We start from the raw sequence: 18,983 nt of genomic DNA, 5'->3' as shown, positions 1-18,983 counted from the left end.
TGAGTTCCTGTCTCAGTAAATGAGAAACTAGATAAAGTAGACAGAAGTACCTGATCTCTTTTGTTCCCAGTTAGATTATAGGCTTTACTGCTAACCCACCAGCTTGTTTTTTTTCTGAGACAGAGTCTCTGTTACCCCAGCTACAGTGCCATGGCATCAGCCTAGCTCACAGCAACCTCAAACTCCTGGACTCAAGCAATCCTTCTGCCTCAGCCTCCCAAGTAGCTGGGACTACAGGCATGCACCACCATGCCAGGCTAATATTTTCTATGTATGTTTAGTTGGCCGATTAATTTCTTTCTATTTTTAGTAGAGACGAGGTCTCACTCTTGTTCAGGCTGGTTTTGAACTCCTGACCTTAGGTGATCCACTTGCCTCGGCCTCCCAGAGTGCTAGGATTACAGGAGTGAGCCACTCCATCCGGCAAACCCACATGAAATCACTGTAATCTATAACATGAAAAAGATAATAAAAACCAGTGCTACACTTCAGTCAGTACCACCTGGCTCACGGGAATGCTGGTGGTACCCTGATCTCCCCACATCCTTTCACCTTACTTTTTGTGTCCATGTCTCTGTCTCTCCCATCTCTTATATCAGAGGCCTCACAAACCCCAAATAAAAGGCAACCCCAGATTGAAAAATTTTTTGAAGATTTGTAGCAATTTGAAAAAAACTAGCACATGAGCCACCATCCTCTTCCTCCTCCTTAGCCTACTCAATGTGATGATGAGGATGAAAACCTTTATGATGATCCACTTCCACTTAATGAATAATAACCACATTTTCTCTTCCTAATAATTTTATTTTACTATTATTATTATTGTTTTAGAGACAGGGTCTCTTTCTGTCACCCAGGCCTGGGTGGAGTGCAGTGGCATATCATAGCTCACTGCAGCTTCAAACTCCTAGGCTCAAGCAATTCTCTTGCCTCAGCCTACCAGGTCAGTAGGAGGCACACGCCACCACAGGCATATGCAACCACACCCAACTAATTGTTTTTATTTCTTCTTTTTTTTCTCTAAGCCAGAAAACTTTGACATTTTCCTTTTTTATTTTTAAGAAATGGAGTATATGTTGCCCAAGCTAGTCTCAAACTTCTAGCTTCAAGTGATCTTCCTGCCTTGGCCTTACAACATGCTAGCATTACGAGTGTAAGCCAGAACACTCAGCCTGCCAGACTGTGTTCTAAAGTGACTGAATCATTTTACATTCCCACCAGCAGTCTATGAAGGTTTTGATTTCTACACTTCCTTGCCAACATTTGTTTTCTTATTCTAGCCATCCTACTGGGTGTGAGGTGGTATCTAGTTTTGGTTTGATTTGCATTTCCCTAAGACTTAATGATATTGAGCATCTTTTCATATCTTCTCTGACATTTCTATATATTCCTTGAAGAAATATCTACTCAGATCATTTTCCCATTTTATTTTATTTATTTATTTATTTATTTTTGGGACAGAGTCTTGCTTTGTTACCCAGGCTAGAGTGAGTGCCATGGCGTCAGCCTAGCTCACAGCAACCTCAAACTCCTGGGCTCAAGCAATCCTGCTGCCTCAGCCTTCCGAGTAGCTGGGACTACAGGCATGCACCACCATGCCCAGCTAATTTTTTCTATATATATTAGTTGGCCAATTAATTTCTTTCTATTTATAGTAGAGATGGGGTCTCGCTCTTACTCAGGCTGGTTTCAAACTCCTGACCTCTAGCAATCTGCCCGCCTTGGCCTCCCAGAGCGCCAGGACTACAGGCGTGAGCCACTGCGCCCAGCCCATTTTCCCATTTTAAAAATTGGGTTTTTCGTTGTTATTGTTGAATTATAAAAGCTTTTTTTTTTTTTGAGACAGAGTCTCACTCTGTTGCCCAGGGTAGAGTACCATGGCATCAGCCTAGCTCACAGCAACCTCAAACTCCTGGGCTCAAGCGATCCTGCTGCCTCAGCCTCCCAAGTTGCTGGGACTACAGGCATGCGCCACCATGCCCAGCTAATTTTTTCTATATATATTAGTTGGCCAATTAATTTCTATTTATAGTAGAGACGGGTCTTGCTCTTGCTCCTTAGGCTGGTTTTGAACTCCTGACCTTGAGCAATCCACCCGCCTCAGCCTCCCAGAGTGCTAGGATTACAGGCATGAGCCACCGCACCCGGCCCTATCTTTCTTAATATTCTTAATAATGGAATTGTTTTTCCTCAATCTCAGTTTTGAATTGTTCATTGGTAGTGTATTGAAATACAATTGACTTTTTTTTTTTTTTTGAGACAGAGTCTCGCTTTGTTGCCCAAGCTAGAGTGAGTGCCATGGCGTCAGCCTAGCTCACAGCAACCTCAAACTCCTGTGCTCAAGCAATCTTGCTGCCTCAGCTCCTAAGTAGCTGGGACTACAGGCATGCGCCACCATGCCCAGCTCATTTTTTCTATATATATTAGTTGGCCAATTAATTACTTTCTATTTATAGTAGAGATGGGGTCTCACTCTTGCTCAGGCTGGTTTCAAACTCCTGACCTCAAGCAATCCACACACCTCAGCCTCCCAGAGTGCTAGGATTACAGGCGTGAGCCACCACGACCGACCTACAATTGACTTTTTTTTTTTTTTTTTTTTGCGACAGAGACTCACTCTGTTGCCCAGGCTAGAGTGAGTGCCATGGCATCAGCCTAGCTCACAGCAACCTCAAACTCCTGGGCTCAAACGATCCTACTGCCTCAACCTCCTGAGTAGCTGAGACTACAGGCATGAGCTACCATGCCCGGCTAATTTTTTGTATATATATTTTTAGTTGGTCAATTAATTTCTTTCTATTTTTAGTAGAGACAAAGTCTTGCTCAGGCTAGTTTTGAACTCCTGACCTCGAGCAATCCACCCGCCTCGTCCTCCCATACAATTGACTTTTGAATGTTGATATTATATCTTGCAACACTGCTGAACTTCTTTATTAGTTTTAATAGTTTTTTTAGTGGATTCCTTAGGATTTTCTATATGTTAATCATGTTATCTGGAAATAAAATGGTTTTATTTCTTCCTTCCAATCTAGATGCCTTTCATTTCTTTTTCTTGCCTAACTACCCTGGCTAGAACCACAGTACAATGTTGAATAGAAGTGGTGAGAGTGGACATTCCTGTCTTATTTCTGATCTTAGGGCGAAATCATCTAGTCTGTCACCATTAGGTGGATGGTGGCTGTGAGTTATTCATAGACACCTTATATTAGGTTGAGGAGGTTCCCTTCCATCCATCACTTGTTAAGTATCTTTATCATGAAAGAGTGTTGGATTTTGTCAAATGCTTTTTCTGCATCTACTGAAATGATTGTGTAATTTTTGTTTTGTAGTCTATTGATATAATGCATTCCATTAACTGATTGTTGAATGTTAAACCAATCACACCTTCCTGGGATACATCCCGGTTGGCCATAGCGTATAATTCTTTTTGTATGTGGCTGATTCAGTCTAATAGTATTTTTGTTGAGGGTCTTTGCATCCATACTTATAAAAGATACTGGGCTGTAGTTTTCTTTTCTTTTTTTAAGACACAGGGTGTCGCTCTGTTGCCCAGGCTGTGGTGCAGTGGTGTGACCACAACTCACTGCAACCTCGAACTCCTGGGCTCAAGCAATCCACCTGCCTCAGCCTCCCAAGGAGTAGGGACTACAGGGGCACACCACCACATCCAGCTAATTTTTAAAATTTTGAACCCTTTATGACTCTCCCAAACAACTCGCTCCCACTGGACACTGGCAGTGACTCACCTAAACCCAGACTTGCTCTACTATGTTCAATTCCCCTAGCATCAGTGGATTCTCCCAGTTACTGAGGGAGCTGTTAGGTCCAGAGCCTAGAGGGAGACACAAAAGCCTCAGGTGTAGCAAAATGCTGTTTATTTGAGCATCTGGGTACAGATAGGTGGAAGCCAACAAGAGCGTCCACACCAGGAAGGGGAGAGCAGTGGGCTTTATGGGAGGTTGGGATGGAAGTTTGGGGAGGGTGAATTTTTTTCTGAACACTAACTGGTTCCTGCCAGTGCCGCCGCAACCATGTGTGGTCAGAGTTAGATTTACAACCTCCAGTCCTGCGGCCACTGTTTCACAAGTCTTATGATCCCTGTCTTAAGTTCTCCATCATACTGCATTCCTTCCTATACATACTTTCTGGATTCTCACCCTGCGCAGGCCTAACAGGAACGAATAAAATGTGGCCAGTGAAGGAAAAGGCATTCTGCGCCTTGCTCACCCAGAATCCTCCGCCAAATGCCCGGCCCGGATACTGCTCCACCGGACGTTAGACATCGCTTCTCCCCGTACCCCAACGCCATGCGAACCCGCCCGCGCCCAGCAGCAGCGGATATCGAAAATCTCACGTGCGTCGATGCTGTCGGGAACCTGCTCGTCCTCCTCGCCCGCAGTCACATCCCTCGCCTCGCCCTCATCCCCAGAGCGCTGGTAGATGAGGAGGTTGGCGTTCTCCAGAAGGCCGCCCACCATGGTCAGCATGCACTTCCGCTCCCGCAAGCGCACTTCCGGGGAACGGGAAGGAGGGCCTGGCCGGAAGGCAGGGTAGCGTGAGGGGCACGCAGCCCTGTGGGGACTTGTGCTGGGGTTTGAGGGAAGCGGTGACATCAGCGTGTTGGCTGCTCCGACCGACCGGGGAAAATGCTGATCACTCAAGGGAAGGGACCCGGGTGGTTCTGGGTCCTGAGAGCCCGTCCTTAGGGAGCCAGAACGCAGAGGCCAAGGCCGGTTCTCAGGGGGCACTAAAGGCTACTTCCTCCGGGAAGCCAGGCGGGCCGGGCGCTGCCATGCCCAGGCCGGGTGCCTCTAGCCTGGCAGGGTTCACAGTGTTCCCGGGTGACGCTCCTGCCCTACCTCTCCCACTGCACCATAGGCCTGGGAGTGCCGAGACCCAGTGCTCAGACTTGCAGACACTTGTTAAGAGTTTGTCAAGTGGATAAATGACGATGAAAAACTGACAGCTTGAAAGCTGTGGAGGTGGGGTAGGGGTGGGGCCCTTAGGAAGTGCCACAGTCATCTGTGCATTTCAAAAGAAGGACAGTGACCGGGCAGGGGCCCACGGAGACCCTCAGACCGTACACTGTGTAAGGAGATAACGGACCATGAAGGAGGATCTCGTAAATTGTGAGTCCTGAAAGAAGGACGAGCGTCCAGGATGAAGGGCACAGTCACACCTCCCTGCCTTTGCTCAAGCTCTTCTCTTCACCCAGATCGCAAGTCCTTCCCATTTCTCCATCTGTGGGGATCCTGATCATCACCAGCTCAGAGAAGCCCTCCTCTACTCACAGCTTATTGCTCCCTGTTCTCCATCTCCCAACACGCTAGTTGGGCCGGTGACTACAAGGACAGAGAAGGTAGCTACAAGGACAGAGAAGGTAGCGACTTCAGGTCTGAGAAGAGGGTTCCTGGTGTCGCAGAAGCTGGGGCAGGGGGAAGAGGCCACGCCTGCCCCTGCCTGCCCCTGCCTGCCGCTGCCTCTCCATGCGACCTAGCCATGACCTAAGTGGCTCAGTCTCACTCTCATGCCAGCCTCATCTTTCCTGGCCCAAGCCAGCGCGCCCCGCCTACTCCCTGCCCAGTCCAAACTCCAGGCCTGGGCGAGGCACTACTAATCCGTGGCTGCACAGACCCGGGCAGCCTCTCAGTGAAAAGCACCGTGAGCTCCCGAAGCGCAAAAAAGACCTGCGAGCGAACTATGCAGCCGGACAGACTCGGAGTGCGCCTAAGCGCTATGGCCTATGGGCTCCTGCTTCTCCTCTTTGGTGTTCAGGGTGAGGCTCCCGCCGGGGGAGACAGGGATCAGGGTCGGATATGTCCAATTCTGCAGAGGCAGAACCTGAGACTGCAGAAGGGAAGACGCTGGGGAGGTAGAAGTGCGTGGAGATGAGAGCGGGGGAACCGTGGGCTCCCTCCCACATCTCCCGCTGCCCAGGGTGGGCCCCCTGAGCGCCTGAGAGGGTCGGGCTGTCAGACAAAACCACGATGATAAGCAAGCCAAGTATGAGGGGCTCTGAGGAGTGCCCGGACAGGCCTGCAGGGTCAGCAACCACAGGACAAGAGGAATTGAGTACATGTCCCTCTTGTGTTTGTGGCTGGAGCTGGTGCTGCCCTCTGGGACAATGTCAACAGTAATACTTTCCTGCCAGTTTGGCTTTGGCTTTGAGTGCAGTCGTGTCTTTGGCAAGGGGGACGCCAGGCAAGCTTACTGACCCTGTGGGAGTACGAAAGCCCTCAGGCGCCACATCCTAAAACCAAGCTGAGAGGTGGCGCTGCCCTCCCACCAGATACTCTGCCCTCAGCAGGGCCATGGCTTGGCTTCCAGGACTCCAGGGCAAAGGTGACTGTGCTCATGCCTGCCAGGCTTCTCCAGGCCTTTATCAGAAGCTTAGGGCCAGCACTCTGCCCTTGATCCTTTCACTCAAAGTCTTCTTAGTGTGGGATCTGAATCTCCCTCCCCTTTCCCAATCTAATCTGCCCAAGGGGAGTCCACACTCCCTCCTCCCCTCCCCATGGCCCAAACCCACAAGACTTCCTCTATACCTGCCAGTTTCTCTCTCTCTCTCTCTCTCTCTCTCTTTCTTTCTTTCTTTCTTTCTTTCTTTCTTTCTTTCTTTCTTTCTTTCTTTCTTTCTTTCTTTCTTTTTCTTTCCTTTCTTTCCTTTCTTTTCTTTCTTTTTTTTTTTGAGACAGAGTCTCACTTTGTTGCCCATGCTAGAGTGAGTGTCTGGGCGTCAGCCTAGCTCACAACACAGCAACCTCAATCTCCTGGGCTCAAGCAATCCTTCTGCCTCATCATCCCGGGTAGCTGGGACTACAGGCATGTGCCACCATGCCCGGCTAATGTTTTCTATATATATTAGTTGGCCAATTAATTTCTTTCTATTTATAGTAGAGGCGGGGGTCTCACTCTTGCTCAGGCTGGTTTCGAACTCCTGACCTCGAGCAATCCGCCCGCCTCGGCCTCCCAGAGTGCTAGGATTACAGATGTGAGCCACTGTGCCTGGCCTACCTGCCAGTTTCTTTTCTTTTCTTTTTTTTTTTTTGAGACAGAGTCTCACTTTGTTGCCCAGGCTAGAGTGAGTGCCATGGTGTCAGCCTAGCTGACAGCAACCTCAAACTCCTGGGCTCAAGCAATCCTCCTGCCTCAGCCTCCTGAGTAGCTGGGACTACAGGCATGCACCACCATGCCTGGCTCATTTTTTCTATATATATTAGTTGGCCAATCAATTTCTTTTCTATTTATAGTAGAGACGGAGTCTCGCTCTTGCTCAGGCTGGTTTCAAACTCCTGACCTCGAGTGATCTGCCCGCCTTGGCCTCCCAGAGTGCTAGGAATACAGGCGTGAGCCACCTCGCCCGGCCTCTGCCAGTTTCTGAAGGTCACCAGGACCTGCTGGGGCTCATAGATGGCTCCCTTTTCGAACTCCTGACCTTGAGTGATCCACCCGCCTCGGCCTCCCAGAGTGCTAGGATTACAGGCGTGAGTCACCATGCCCAGCTGGCTCCCTTTGAAAATATTATTTTGGGTTGGATCCATGTCCAGAAAGAATGATTGACAAGCCTTAAGAGGGAATGGGAGGTAGGTCCCACCTCCTCTGTCCCACCCAGTCTTAGCTCCTTCACAGGGGCCATCAAGGTCTCCAGGGCCTTATACACAGTGCCCAGCAGTTTACCCAGGAGTGGATGTGTGTGCCTGTCCTTGCTTTTCACCTCAGTGGTCACAAACTCACCCACTTTCTGATGCCAGGCACAGGGGGTGACCTCTTTGTACCCCTACATGGTAGAGCTTCCTTATATCATTTAATGGAAGGGCTTCTCTTCAAGTATGAAACTTCCTTGATGTAACCCATCTCTGATCAGGGACATTTCAGCAGCTTTTATCATTTGCTGGAAGAAACATCAGGCATCAGTGGCTGGTGGCCACAGTGAGTTACATGGACAGACATCCCATTGGGCCAGGAATTATGTGTAGGCAGCATGTTACTGGGGAGAGGAGTGGGCCTTTTGACTTGGAAAGACATTGCTAAATTGCCCTTCAGTGCCTGTGAGTGGCTGCTGACCCTGGCCTCACCTACACCTGGTGACATCAAACATGTTGATCTGATAAGTGTAGGGTAGCATTAGCTCCCTGAGGCTGCCTCTGTTTTTGTTTTTTATTATGGAACTGGGCTCAGATTTCCCAGATTCTGCAAAGGCAGACCTGAGACTGCAGGAGGGGAGGAAGGTGCCAGGGAGGTGGGGGCTGATGGATATAATTAGCAGCAGGAGAACCTGTGTCCTGAGGCACAGAGAGGGTCAGGGCTGCTTAAGGGCTGCACAGCACTGAGAGGTGAACCTGTCTAAGGTAGAGAGAATGGTGTAACAAATCCAATGTGCCCATAATCCACCTTCAACATTGATAAAGACTTAGATAACTAAGTTTTATCTGAACTGCCACCTCTCCCTTGTACCATTATTTGAAGCAAATCCCAGATATCATATTATCTGCAAATTTTCATCATGTCCCACTAAAAGGAGTGTATGTATGTGTGTCTATTTCCACAATACCGTAAGTACTCAGTGTAATCAAATATCTAGTCAAAAGTATTTATTTACTATAATTTAATAAATGATATTTATACAGGGATTTTATTCTTTTATGTATTTTGTTTTGTTTTTTAGATGGAGGTCTCCCTGTGTTGCCCAGGCTGGTATCAAACTCCTGGGCTCAACCAATCCTGCTTCAGCCTCCCAAGTATCTGGGATTACAGGCATGTGCCACTGTGCCCAGCAATATAGGATTTTTTTTAAAAAAATCAGGATTCAGATGGGGTTCATACTTTCCAAATTCATAGAGATGTTTCTTTTTCTTTTTTCTAAATAACAGCTTTGAGATATAATTCACATACCACCCAATTTATCCATTTGAAGTGTACACTTCTACATTTTTTAGTATATTTACATAGTTCACAACGTCAATTCTTCCATTCCCCCCCCCCCCACCTCAGCCCTAGTCAACCACCAGTTTGCTTCTGTCTCTATGGATGTGCTAGTTCTGGAATCATACAATATGTGGTCCTTTGTGACTGGCTTCTCTCATTAAGCTTGGTGTTTTCAAGGTGTGTCCATGTTGTAGGCATGTATCAGAACTTCATTCCTTTTTCTTGCTGAATAATATTCCATCATGTAGAACTATCACATTTTATCGATCCATTCATCAGTTCAGGGACACTTGGATAGCCACATTTTGGCTATTATAAATAATCCTGCCACAAACATTAGCGTACAAGTTTCTGTGTGGACCTATATTTTTAGGTCTCTTGCGTTTATACCTGGGAGTGGAATTGCTGAGTCACAGGGCAACTCTGTTTGATCATCTGAAGAGCTGCCAGACTGTTTTCCAAAGCAGCTCTGCACTTTACCTTCCCACTGGCAAGGTATGAAGGTTCCACTTTTCCCACATTGGAAAAAACTCATTGTATGTGTTTCTTGAGCCTCTTTCAATCTTCAGATTTTCCCTCTGCCTCTCTTTTATTTTCTTTCTAATTCTATCGTTGTCTTGAAGAAACCACTTGTTTGTTCTGGAGAGGAACCCACCATTTGGGTTTTGCATCCTAGTGGTGTCTTTTAACTGTTCTTCTAGCCCTATATACCCTGTAAGCTTGTATTTATAGTCTACTGACTTAATCAGACTCAGGTTTTAGGTTTTGCTTTTTTGGCAAGACTACTTCATATGTGATGCTGTGTACTTCCACTAGAAAATATATAATGTCTGATTATCTTTGCTATTTTTGACAAAATAAGTGGTCAACATCATAATCAGATTTCGATGTACTTTTCTCTTACCATGAGTGAGGTTAACATCTCTTCATTTGTTGGAGGGCCATTTATTTCTATTGTTTATTCTGAATGTTTTCTTACACTGCTTATTTCTATTGTGTGGCTACCATATTTGTTTGTAGAAGCCCTCCATTAAGAATGTTGGAGCTGGTGTGGTAGCTCACGCCTGTAATCCTAGCACTCTGGAAGGCCGAGGTGGGCAGATCACTCAAGGTCAGGAGTTCCAAACCAGCCTGAGCAAGAGCAAGACTCCATCTCTACTATAAATAGAAAGAAATTAATTGGCAAACTAAAAATATATACAGAAAAAATTAGCCTGGCATGGTGGTGCATGCCTGTAGTCCCAGCAACTTGGGAGGCTGAGGCAGCAGGATTGCTTGAGCCCAGGAGTTTGAGGTTGCTGTGAGCTAGGCTGACGCCATGACACTCACTCTAGCCTGGGCAACAAAGTGAGACTCTGTCTTAAGAAAAAAAAAGAATGTTGAGGCTGGGCACAGTGACTCACGCCTGTAATCCCAGCACTTTGGGAGGCCAAGGCAGGAGGACTGCTTGAGGCCAGGAGTTCTAGACCAGCCTGGGCAATATAGTCAGACCCCTGTCTCTACAGAAAATAAAAAAATTAGCTGGATGTGGTGTTGTACCCTGTAGTCCCATCTACTCAAGAGGCTGAGGCAGAAGGATCACTTATGTCTGGAAGGCTGCAGTGAGCTATTGAGCTATTGAGCGACTATACTCAAGCATGGGGAACAGATCAAGACCTTGTCTCTGAAAAATAAAAACAAAAATGTTGCCTTTCTCCACTAAGTGACTTTCAGCTGCCTGCCCACAGGCAGCTGTGCTTTGTACGGCCTCATCACAGCTGCACCTCTCTCGTAGTTCTTCTCACCAAGATCACTCCTTGTTCAGAGGAGCTTTCTGTATATCATTTCTTGCCACCTGGACCATGAGTTCCCGAGGACAGGAACCTTGTCTGTGGGATTCCCACAGTAGTATTGCCTCATGTGACCTGGCACACAGTTCACTGAAAGAACACCCTTGCCCCATCACGTGTATGTGACCATTTGTTTCAGCTCCTAGGGCTGAATGATGGTGGCAAGCCCCAAGGAGCCTCAGTGAGCCTGGTGGGATAGGCTGGGGACAGGCCCAGGAAGGTGGGGTTTGGGGGCAGTGTTACAGGTAGGATGTTTGTAAAGCCAGTGTTTGGGGATCAGAGTCCTTGAGCTGAGCTGAGGATGGCAAGGAGGTGGCAATACCAACAGTCTGGAAGGGCAGCTGATCGGGCAGACCTAACCCTAGTGTCTGTCTCTCTGCCCACAGGTCAGGACTCTGCCAGCCCCATCCGAACGACACACACCGGGCAGGTTCGAGGGAGCCTCGTCCACGTGAAGGGCACTGATGTGGGTGTCCATACCTTCCTGGGAATTCCCTTTGCCAAGCCACCTCTAGGGCCGCTGCGGTTTGCACCCCCGGAACCCCCCGAATCTTGGAGTGGTGTAAGAGATGGGACCTCCTATCCAGCCATGTAAGTTCTCCCAGACTCCAGGGAACTCCAGGCCCTGGGGTGGAGTGGGGGTAGCCTGAGCTCAGCGAGGCTGCAGTTGTCACTTCACCAAAACCTACAGCCAGTTTTCCCTGTGAGTCTGGGGGGTCCCCACGTGCGTTACTTCAAGAAGCACGCTGAGGCTCTGGAGGGTGGAACAACTTTCCCAGACTCCAGGCTCAGGGCTTAGCACTCCAAGGGCATTAGCTCCAGGTGCTGAAGGGAGGAGCAGAGACATGTACCTCCGAGATTCTAGTTATGCCAGGTGTTCTCTGCCACCGGTGGGAGGCATCTCTGGGAGAGGGTTGGGTTGGTTCTGTGACCTTTATAGGAGCCCCTGACTCTAGTAAGCAGATACTGTAGACCCCTGAGGAGGGCAGCAGTGGTGGCTCCCTAGGGATCCCCACTCTCCACAGTCACTGTGTCAACCGGCAGGGCCAGGTGCCATTGGCCATGTGACACATGTGTGTTCTTACAGCTGGAGGCTATGTGGGAGTGATGAAGTTCCCTGAGAGTCTAGACTTGGGATAAGGGATATCCCACTGCAGATCTGAGTGGGTACAGAGACATGGTGGTGAATGTCAACACATGCACGGATACAGCCAATGGTTGTCACAGAGACTCCTAAGAGTCAAGGTTCCCCAGGTTCAGGAGGTGTGATAGCCAAAGCCCTCCAGAACCCTGAGAGCCAGGCACCATGGCCAAGCTCCATCCCAGCTTTCCCAGAGCCTTTGGCCTGTAACTGGGTGGGAAGGGACTTTAGAAGAGAATCACATGTAAGCAGGGTGTCAAGGAGAAGAGGGCTACTGGTGGCTGGGAGCAAATCTGGACCCAGGGTCTGGTTTTAGCCACAGCACAGCCCCTGAACTGTCTGCTTCGGCCAACAGGTGTCTGCAGGACTTCACTATAACAAATGAAGAGTCTTTGTACATGTTCAATATGACTATGCCTTCTATCCCCGTGTCCGAGGACTGTCTGTACCTCAACATCTACACACCTGCACATGCCCATGAGGGATCTCACCTGCCTGTGAGTGTCAGGCCACAGTCATCTGGAGGAAGGGAGGACATTTCTTCTGCAGTATCAGCTTGGGCCATGCCGCAGGCTGCACCTTATTGAGAACCCTTTCGCTATCAGGTTCAAGAAGTGCTTTTTACCCAGAGTGGGCAGCTGGCCTCTGGGCATAGGGTTGCAGATCTCTGGTTGCTCCCAGAGGTCAAAGGCTGTGCTTGGGATGGACCCAGGACTCACTCAATGAACCCACTCAGGTGCCTGAGGGCTGCACTTTGAGGTCACGAAAGACCCAGCCATGGATCTTGTGTTGGGCCTATGAGAACAGAGGACATTTTTGATTAATGTTCCTATGGAACAATCAGGAAGACACCTCTTTTGTTTTCACCTCGGTGAGGGTTCTGCGAGTAGTAGAGCCATGCTTTGGAACATAAGTTTGGGAGGCCTGGTTTTGGGTCCCTCCCTGTGGCCCAGGTCATGAGGTCTGGCTGCAGTTCTCTCTGTGTGGGGAGGTGGGCAAAGCAGTGGCTAGTCTGCAGCAGCCCTGGTGGGACATGGGCTGGGAGGGAGCCATGCGGTGTCTGCCTTGGTTTCCACAGGTGATGGTGTGGATCCATGGTGGAGCGTTTGTCATGGGCATGGCTTCCATGTATGATGGCTCCATGCTGGCAGCCTATGAGGACGTGGTGGTGGTCATCATCCAGTACCGCCTGGGTGTCCTGGGCTTCTTCAGGTGAGACTGGGGCTGGGCCGGGCCATGCGGGCTGAGTAGAGCCAAGACAGTCCTGTGATCCGTGTCCCTGCCACTTCCCAGCACTGGAGACAAGCACGCAACCGGCAACTGGGGCTACCTGGACCAAGTCGCTGCTCTGCGCTGGGTCCAGCAGAATATCGCCCACTTTGGAGGCAACCCAGACCGTGTCACCATTTTTGGCGAGTCTGCAGGTGGCATAAGCGTGTCTTCACATGTTCTGTCCCCCATGTCCCAAGGACTCTTCCATGGTGCCATCATGGAGAGTGGTGTGGCCCTATTACCTGGCCTCATCACCAACTCATCTGATATGGCCTCCAGGGTGAGTGCCCTCAGCCGTGGAAGTCCAGACCTGCTGCCCTGTCACCTCCCTCTCAGCACCTCTGTCTCTTAGACGGATAGAGCAAGGACCATCAGAGTGCCTCGGGAACTGCTACCTACCCGGAGATTCCTGAGGGAGTCAGTGGTTAAAACCATACAGCTCTGCCATTACTGAGGCTGGGTACATTCTGTGGCCTGCAAAGCTGCCACCCAAGGGGTTCCCCATCGTGGGCAGAACCATCGAGGAAGTTGGAACAATTTCAAAACTGCAGGAATCAGCTGGGCATGGTGGCTCACGCCTGTAATCCTAGCTCTCTGGGAGGCCGAAGCGTGAGGATTGCTCGAGGTCAGGAGTTCGAAACCAGCCTGAGCAAAAGCAAGACCCCGTCTCTCCTATAAATAGAAGGAAATTAATTGGCCAACTAATATATATAGAAAAAATTAGCCGGGCATGGTGGCGCATGCCTGTAGTCCCAGCTACTGGGGAGGCTGAGGCAGCAGGATTGCTTGAGCCCAGGAGTTTGAGGCTGACGCCACAGCACTCACTCTAGCCTAGGTAACAAAGCAAGACTCTGTCTCAAAAAAAAAAAAACAAAAAAAAAACTGCAGGAATCTACACACAATACCCTGTGAGATTTGGGGTGCCCCTGCCCCCAGCCAGGGCATTGGTCAAACTCCTCTCCCCTACCCGGAAGGATGAGCCACCCCTTGCCTGGTCCCTTTACAGGTAGCCAACCTGTCTGCCTGTGACCAGGTTGACTCAGAAGCCCTGGTGGGCTGCCTGCGGGGCAAGAGTGAAGAGGAGATTCTGGCTATTCACAAGGTCAGGCTAAATGGATGCAGGTGTGGACGAAAGGGCAGGTGAGGTATGGGGCAGGTGGCTGGGTGTCCTCGCACTGCCCGGGCAAGTTCCCTCATCTCCATGCCTTGGTGTCCACATAGTCATGGATGAAATGAAGGCCAGGACAAGCTAACCTGGTGCAAGATCTCCCGGGTGGACGTGAGCATCCTGGGATGAGCCAGGACAGGGCGGAAGGCACTCAGAGGGCATCAGAAAACGTCTGGGAGCCTACCTGGCTCCCTGACCTTACACGCCCCCTCAGGCCTTCAATATCATGCCCGGCGTGGTGGATGGGGCTTTCCTGCCCAGGCACCCCCAGGAGCTGCTGACCTCTGCCGACTTCCAGCCTGTCCCCAGCATCATTGGCGTCAACAATGATGAGTATGGCTGGATAATCCCCAAGGTGAGGCCCAGTCCTGAGGCCTCAGATGCCCAGGGAGCCCATCTGCTACAGGAGAAGGGCTCAGGGCTTAGCAGCTCCATGCCCACCCCACACCCAATTAACGACTCTCCTCCACCACCCAGTTCATGGGCCTCTATGACACCCAGAGGGAAATGGACAGAGAGGCCTGGAAGGATGTTCTGCAGAAAACATTCAAACAGATGGTGAGGCCCTGGGGTCCTCTCCCAGTGGAGAAGGGCTTTTCTCCTCCCTCAGGCAGGGAAACCCAGATGTCCTGCCCAAGCAGTGACCCCCTGAGCAATAGCCAGGGTATGTGTGTGTTGGGGGTGGGGTGCCACCTCAGAGCTTAGTCCTTTGCCCCCATTCCCTGTTCCATCCCATGGCCCATCTCCCCAGCCCTGAAGATGCTGCCTCCCTGCCTCTGGCAGCCAGCCTAGCCTGCCCCTTCCTGATCCACCTGGGGTAGGTGTCGCCTCATGAGTTTGCTGACCTGTTGATGGAGGAGTACATCGGGGACAGCAAGGACCCTCAGACTCTCCAAGCCCAGTACCAGGAGCTGATGGCCGACTCCGTCTTCGTGATCCCTGCACTCCGAGTAGCACATTCTCAGAGTGAGTATATTTGTACCTAAGGCCTGACTGGCAAGGGGGCAGCTCAGAGCTGGGGTCCCAGGTCTGTCGGTGTCCACATCACCACCCGCATCTTTCTTGGGCCCCTGGGAACCAGGCACTTGATATAAATCCTCACGGCTCATCTAAGAGCCAGACATTCTCCATTTTATGGGTGAGAAAACTGAAATTACTGACCTTCAGTGACTCTCCCAAGACCACCCAGCTAGGAAGTCCAAGGCCGTGATTTAACCCGGCCCTTCCCACTGCTCCTGCTCCAGCCCGGGGGCTCCCCATCCCATTGTTTAGATTCTAGCCAGCTTTTGACCTGGGTGTCTTGTCACCATGAGTGACATAGGAAAGCTCCAAGTGTGGGGCTGCCATGTCACAGCCTGTCTACCCCTGTAGGGTCCCGTGCCCCTGTCTACTTTTATGAGTTCCAGCATCGGCCCAGCTTCTTCAAGGACACCAAGCCACCACAGGTGAAGGCCGACCACGGCGATGAGATCTTCTTTGTTTTGGGAACCTTATTCTGGGGCAAATACAGTGAGTCTTTCTCCTTCCCCAGGAGGTGGGATGGGACCTGGGCTGGGTCCCTGAGGGGTGACTGCCCTCACTGTACCAAAGAGGAAACCAAGGCTGCGAGAGAGGACAATGGGATGACGTGTCCTAGATCTTACAGCTCCAAAGGCTGAGCCAGGATTAGAATCCAAGACTCCTTAGACTGTGGCCAGTGCTCCCCCCACCACTCCCCACCCCGCGATAGGTATCTGGCATGGGTGCAGGGCTGGGAGGGGTGTTTGAATCAAAGGCGTATTTGATTCTTAAATGACTCCCAGTGTGAGAAGGAAGAACAGGCCTTCTGGGCCAGCAGTGAGCCCAGGGTCCAGTCAGCCAGAGGCTGGGCTGAGTAAAGAGCGTGGGAGGGCATCAGGGGAGGGGCAGAGGAGCAGACCTGGGGGTGCCAGGGACAGCTGCACCTGGATGGTGAGAGTGGTGAGTGACCCGGCAGTTGGACTGGGGTGGGCCCTGACCTGGACACGTGTCCTCTTCCTCTGTGCAGTTGAAGTCACTGAGGAGGAGGAACTTCTGCGAAGAAAGATGATGAAATACTGGGCCAACTTTGCTCGAAATGGGTGAGATGGTGGCCCCACCTCCACTCCCCGGGGGGCTCAGCCATCTAGCACTCCCCTTGTCTGTGGTGAGCTCAGTAGCATACATGTGTGCCTAATCACATGATAGCTCCCCAGCTCCAGGACCCACTCACACAGCAGGGGCTCATAGGCGCAGGACACCCTTTCCATCCCCAGCCCCACCTGGAGCTTGGGCACAGTGCTGAGTTCCCACCAGGGTCTGTCTGGAGAGGCAAAACAGACCTGCCCTGCCCCATTCGGAGCTGACACTAGTGGGGGGTAGTTTCTTTCCTGTATCTAGAAACCTCCCCCTCCTTCCACAGGCCCACCTGGCCTGCTTGGCTGCCTTGCCTGACCCAGTCAGGGTGAGCGCTCGGGTCTGGGCTGGGCAGGGCTTGGAGTGACCTGCACACTCCCTGGTGGGAGTGCATGTCTGCAGGGACCCCAACGGCAAGGGTCTGCCCCAGTGGCCCGTGTTCGACCAGGAGGAGCAGTACCTGCAGCTGGACATACAGCCTGCAGTGGACAGGGCCCTGAAGGCCCACAGGCTCCAGTTCTGGACGGAGACCCTGCCCCAGAAGATTCAGGAGCTAACAGTGGCTGAGGAGAAGCACACGGAGCTGTAGCTCCTGTGTTGGGTAGTGAGGGGGTGGGCACCAGTGCGGTGGGGTCTGCCTCATGTGCCCACCCACAGCCACCGAGAAGCCAGCAGTTGATTCCATCCCTCACATAGCCATTCATTCATTCTTCCACGTGTCCACTCAGGAAACATTTATTAAGAACCTAATGTGTGATGTTAGTTGTCAAGCCAGCCACGAGTCTTCTCTTTTTAGACATAGTCAATGAATCCCCCAAGGAGCAGTGCAGGGGCACAACCTCGAGGAAGCCCACCTTCCCCAGCGCTCCACTGGGCTCTGGACTCCATCCTCCCCTCCTCTCCTCCACCTTCTCCCCACCCGCCCTCTCCTTTCCTCAGAGCCCCCAGGCCTGCCCCAGTTGGAAGGAGGTGCTTTGGGGAATGTTGCCCACACCTGTGTGTCAAAAGCTGATCTCCACCACAATTCACAATTGCAAAGATATGGAAACAACCCAAGCGCCCATCAATACATGAGTGGATTAATAAAATGTGGTATATATATACCATTGAGTACTACTCAGCCACAAAAAACAATGGTGATCTAGTACTTCTTGTAGTATCCTGGATAGAGCTGGAGCCCATTCTACTAAGTGGAATATCACAAGAATGGAAAAACAAGTATCACATGTACTCACCATCAAGTTGGTACTAATCGATCAACACTTATGTGCGCATATGGAAGTAACATTCATAGAGTGTCGGGCAGGTGGGAGGGGGAAGGAAGGGATGGGTAAATTCACACCTAATCGGTACGGTGCACACTGGGGGTGGGCATGCTTGTACCTCTGACTCTGGTGATGCAAAGGCAATACATGTAATCTAAACATTTGTACCCCCGTAATATTCTGGGAAATAAAAAAGCCGATGTCCACCTCTTCCACAAGCCACATGTGTCCTCATATCCATAAGTGGCCAACAGAAAACCTGGATACCAGAAGCCCTAATGTCTTGGTCCATTCAAGCTGCTGTAACAGAAATACCATACACTGGGTGCCTTATAAATGACAGAAATTTGTTGCTCACATTTCTTGAAGCTGGGAAGTCCAGGATCAAGGTGCCAACAGATCTGGTGTCTGGCGAGGGCTTGTTCTCCGGTTCATAGATGGCACCTTCTCACTGTGTCCTCCCGTGGTGGAAGGGGCGAACAAGCTCCCTCAGGCCTCTTTTATAAGGGCACTGATCCCCCTCAGCGCTTAACAGTCCCATCTCTTAAACCATCACATTGGGGATGAAATTTCAGCCTGTGAATTTTCAGGGGACACAGACGTTCAGATCATAGTATCCAGAGCTCCTGGATCTCAGCCACTGAGGTTACCAACCGCTGGAAATGTAAAACTTCCTGTCCCTACTTATTGTCCCCCTAGACTAAATGTCACCCATCATTGAAATGTAAAGCAACCCAGCCACTCCCCTGTGTCTCCCAGAGGTGACTGACCCTTTTTTGTGAGAAGTAGGACAGGGCTTGCCCACAGGCCATTGGGGCCAGGGCTGGCCCTGCAGAGGGCAGGATATCCAAGCAGGTCCCTCACTCACCCGTCTCCTGACCGTCGCTCTCATTCTCAGTGGTTCTGCAGACACGGTGGGGCCTGCACTTACTTGATTACAGCACACCCTGGAAGATGTTTGTCTGTCGGGGTGTCCTGGAAGTGAGATTGAGGGATCGGAAGGTCCAGGCATTGGAGAACACAGTTGTCTATATACTTATCCCCCTAAAAAAACACTCTTATATTTTATCTCAGTATGCAAAGGTGGCAAATTGTATCCCATCTGCCTGTTTGTTCCCCAAAATCACTTATCTCTGTCATTAAGTGGCTGTATCCCTTGTCCCATATATCCTAGCACCCTAGCACTGCCCCTATGCCCCTACTTCTGACCTACTTGTCCTCTCAGGGCACCAGTTTTGTTTTCTTTTCTT

At 50.5% G+C, this 18,983-nt stretch overlaps 2 protein-coding genes across 3 annotated transcripts in view; one reads left to right on the top strand and one right to left on the bottom strand.

The window, feature by feature from the left end:
- Window positions 1–18,724, bottom strand: part of DUS2 (dihydrouridine synthase 2) — a 70,554-nt gene extending 51,830 nt beyond the window's left edge. The window contains exons 1-3 of one of the 2 annotated variants that reach the window (XM_075995740.1): window positions 18,602–18,724; window positions 4,355–4,534; window positions 3,747–3,832 (exon numbers count right to left, since the gene is read on the bottom strand). The gene's annotated coding sequence lies outside the window, so the exon portion shown is untranslated. The remainder of the gene's footprint in view (window positions 1–3,746; window positions 3,833–4,354; window positions 4,535–18,601) is intronic. The other variant, XM_075995741.1, reaches the window with a different exon arrangement.
- CES2 (carboxylesterase 2) lies at window positions 5,602–17,569 on the top strand. Its single transcript, XM_012742332.3, has 12 exons — window positions 5,602–5,776; window positions 11,141–11,345; window positions 12,251–12,392; window positions 12,974–13,107; window positions 13,189–13,447; window positions 14,174–14,269; window positions 14,550–14,690; window positions 14,813–14,893; window positions 15,157–15,301; window positions 15,707–15,844; window positions 16,362–16,434; window positions 16,871–17,569. The coding sequence occupies exons 1-12, from the start codon at window positions 5,701–5,703 to the stop codon at window positions 17,055–17,057; spliced, it is 1,677 nt and encodes a 558-aa protein (XP_012597786.3). The 5' UTR covers window positions 5,602–5,700; the 3' UTR covers window positions 17,058–17,569.
- Window positions 18,725–18,983: the final 259 nt, after the last annotated feature.

Source organism: Microcebus murinus, chromosome 20 (assembly GCF_040939455.1).
Source record: "Microcebus murinus isolate Inina chromosome 20, M.murinus_Inina_mat1.0, whole genome shotgun sequence".
NCBI classification, from domain to species: Eukaryota; Metazoa; Chordata; class Mammalia; order Primates; family Cheirogaleidae; genus Microcebus; species Microcebus murinus.
The sequence above is the reverse complement of the archived record's forward strand: the minus strand, read 5'-3'. Positions and strand labels throughout refer to the sequence as shown.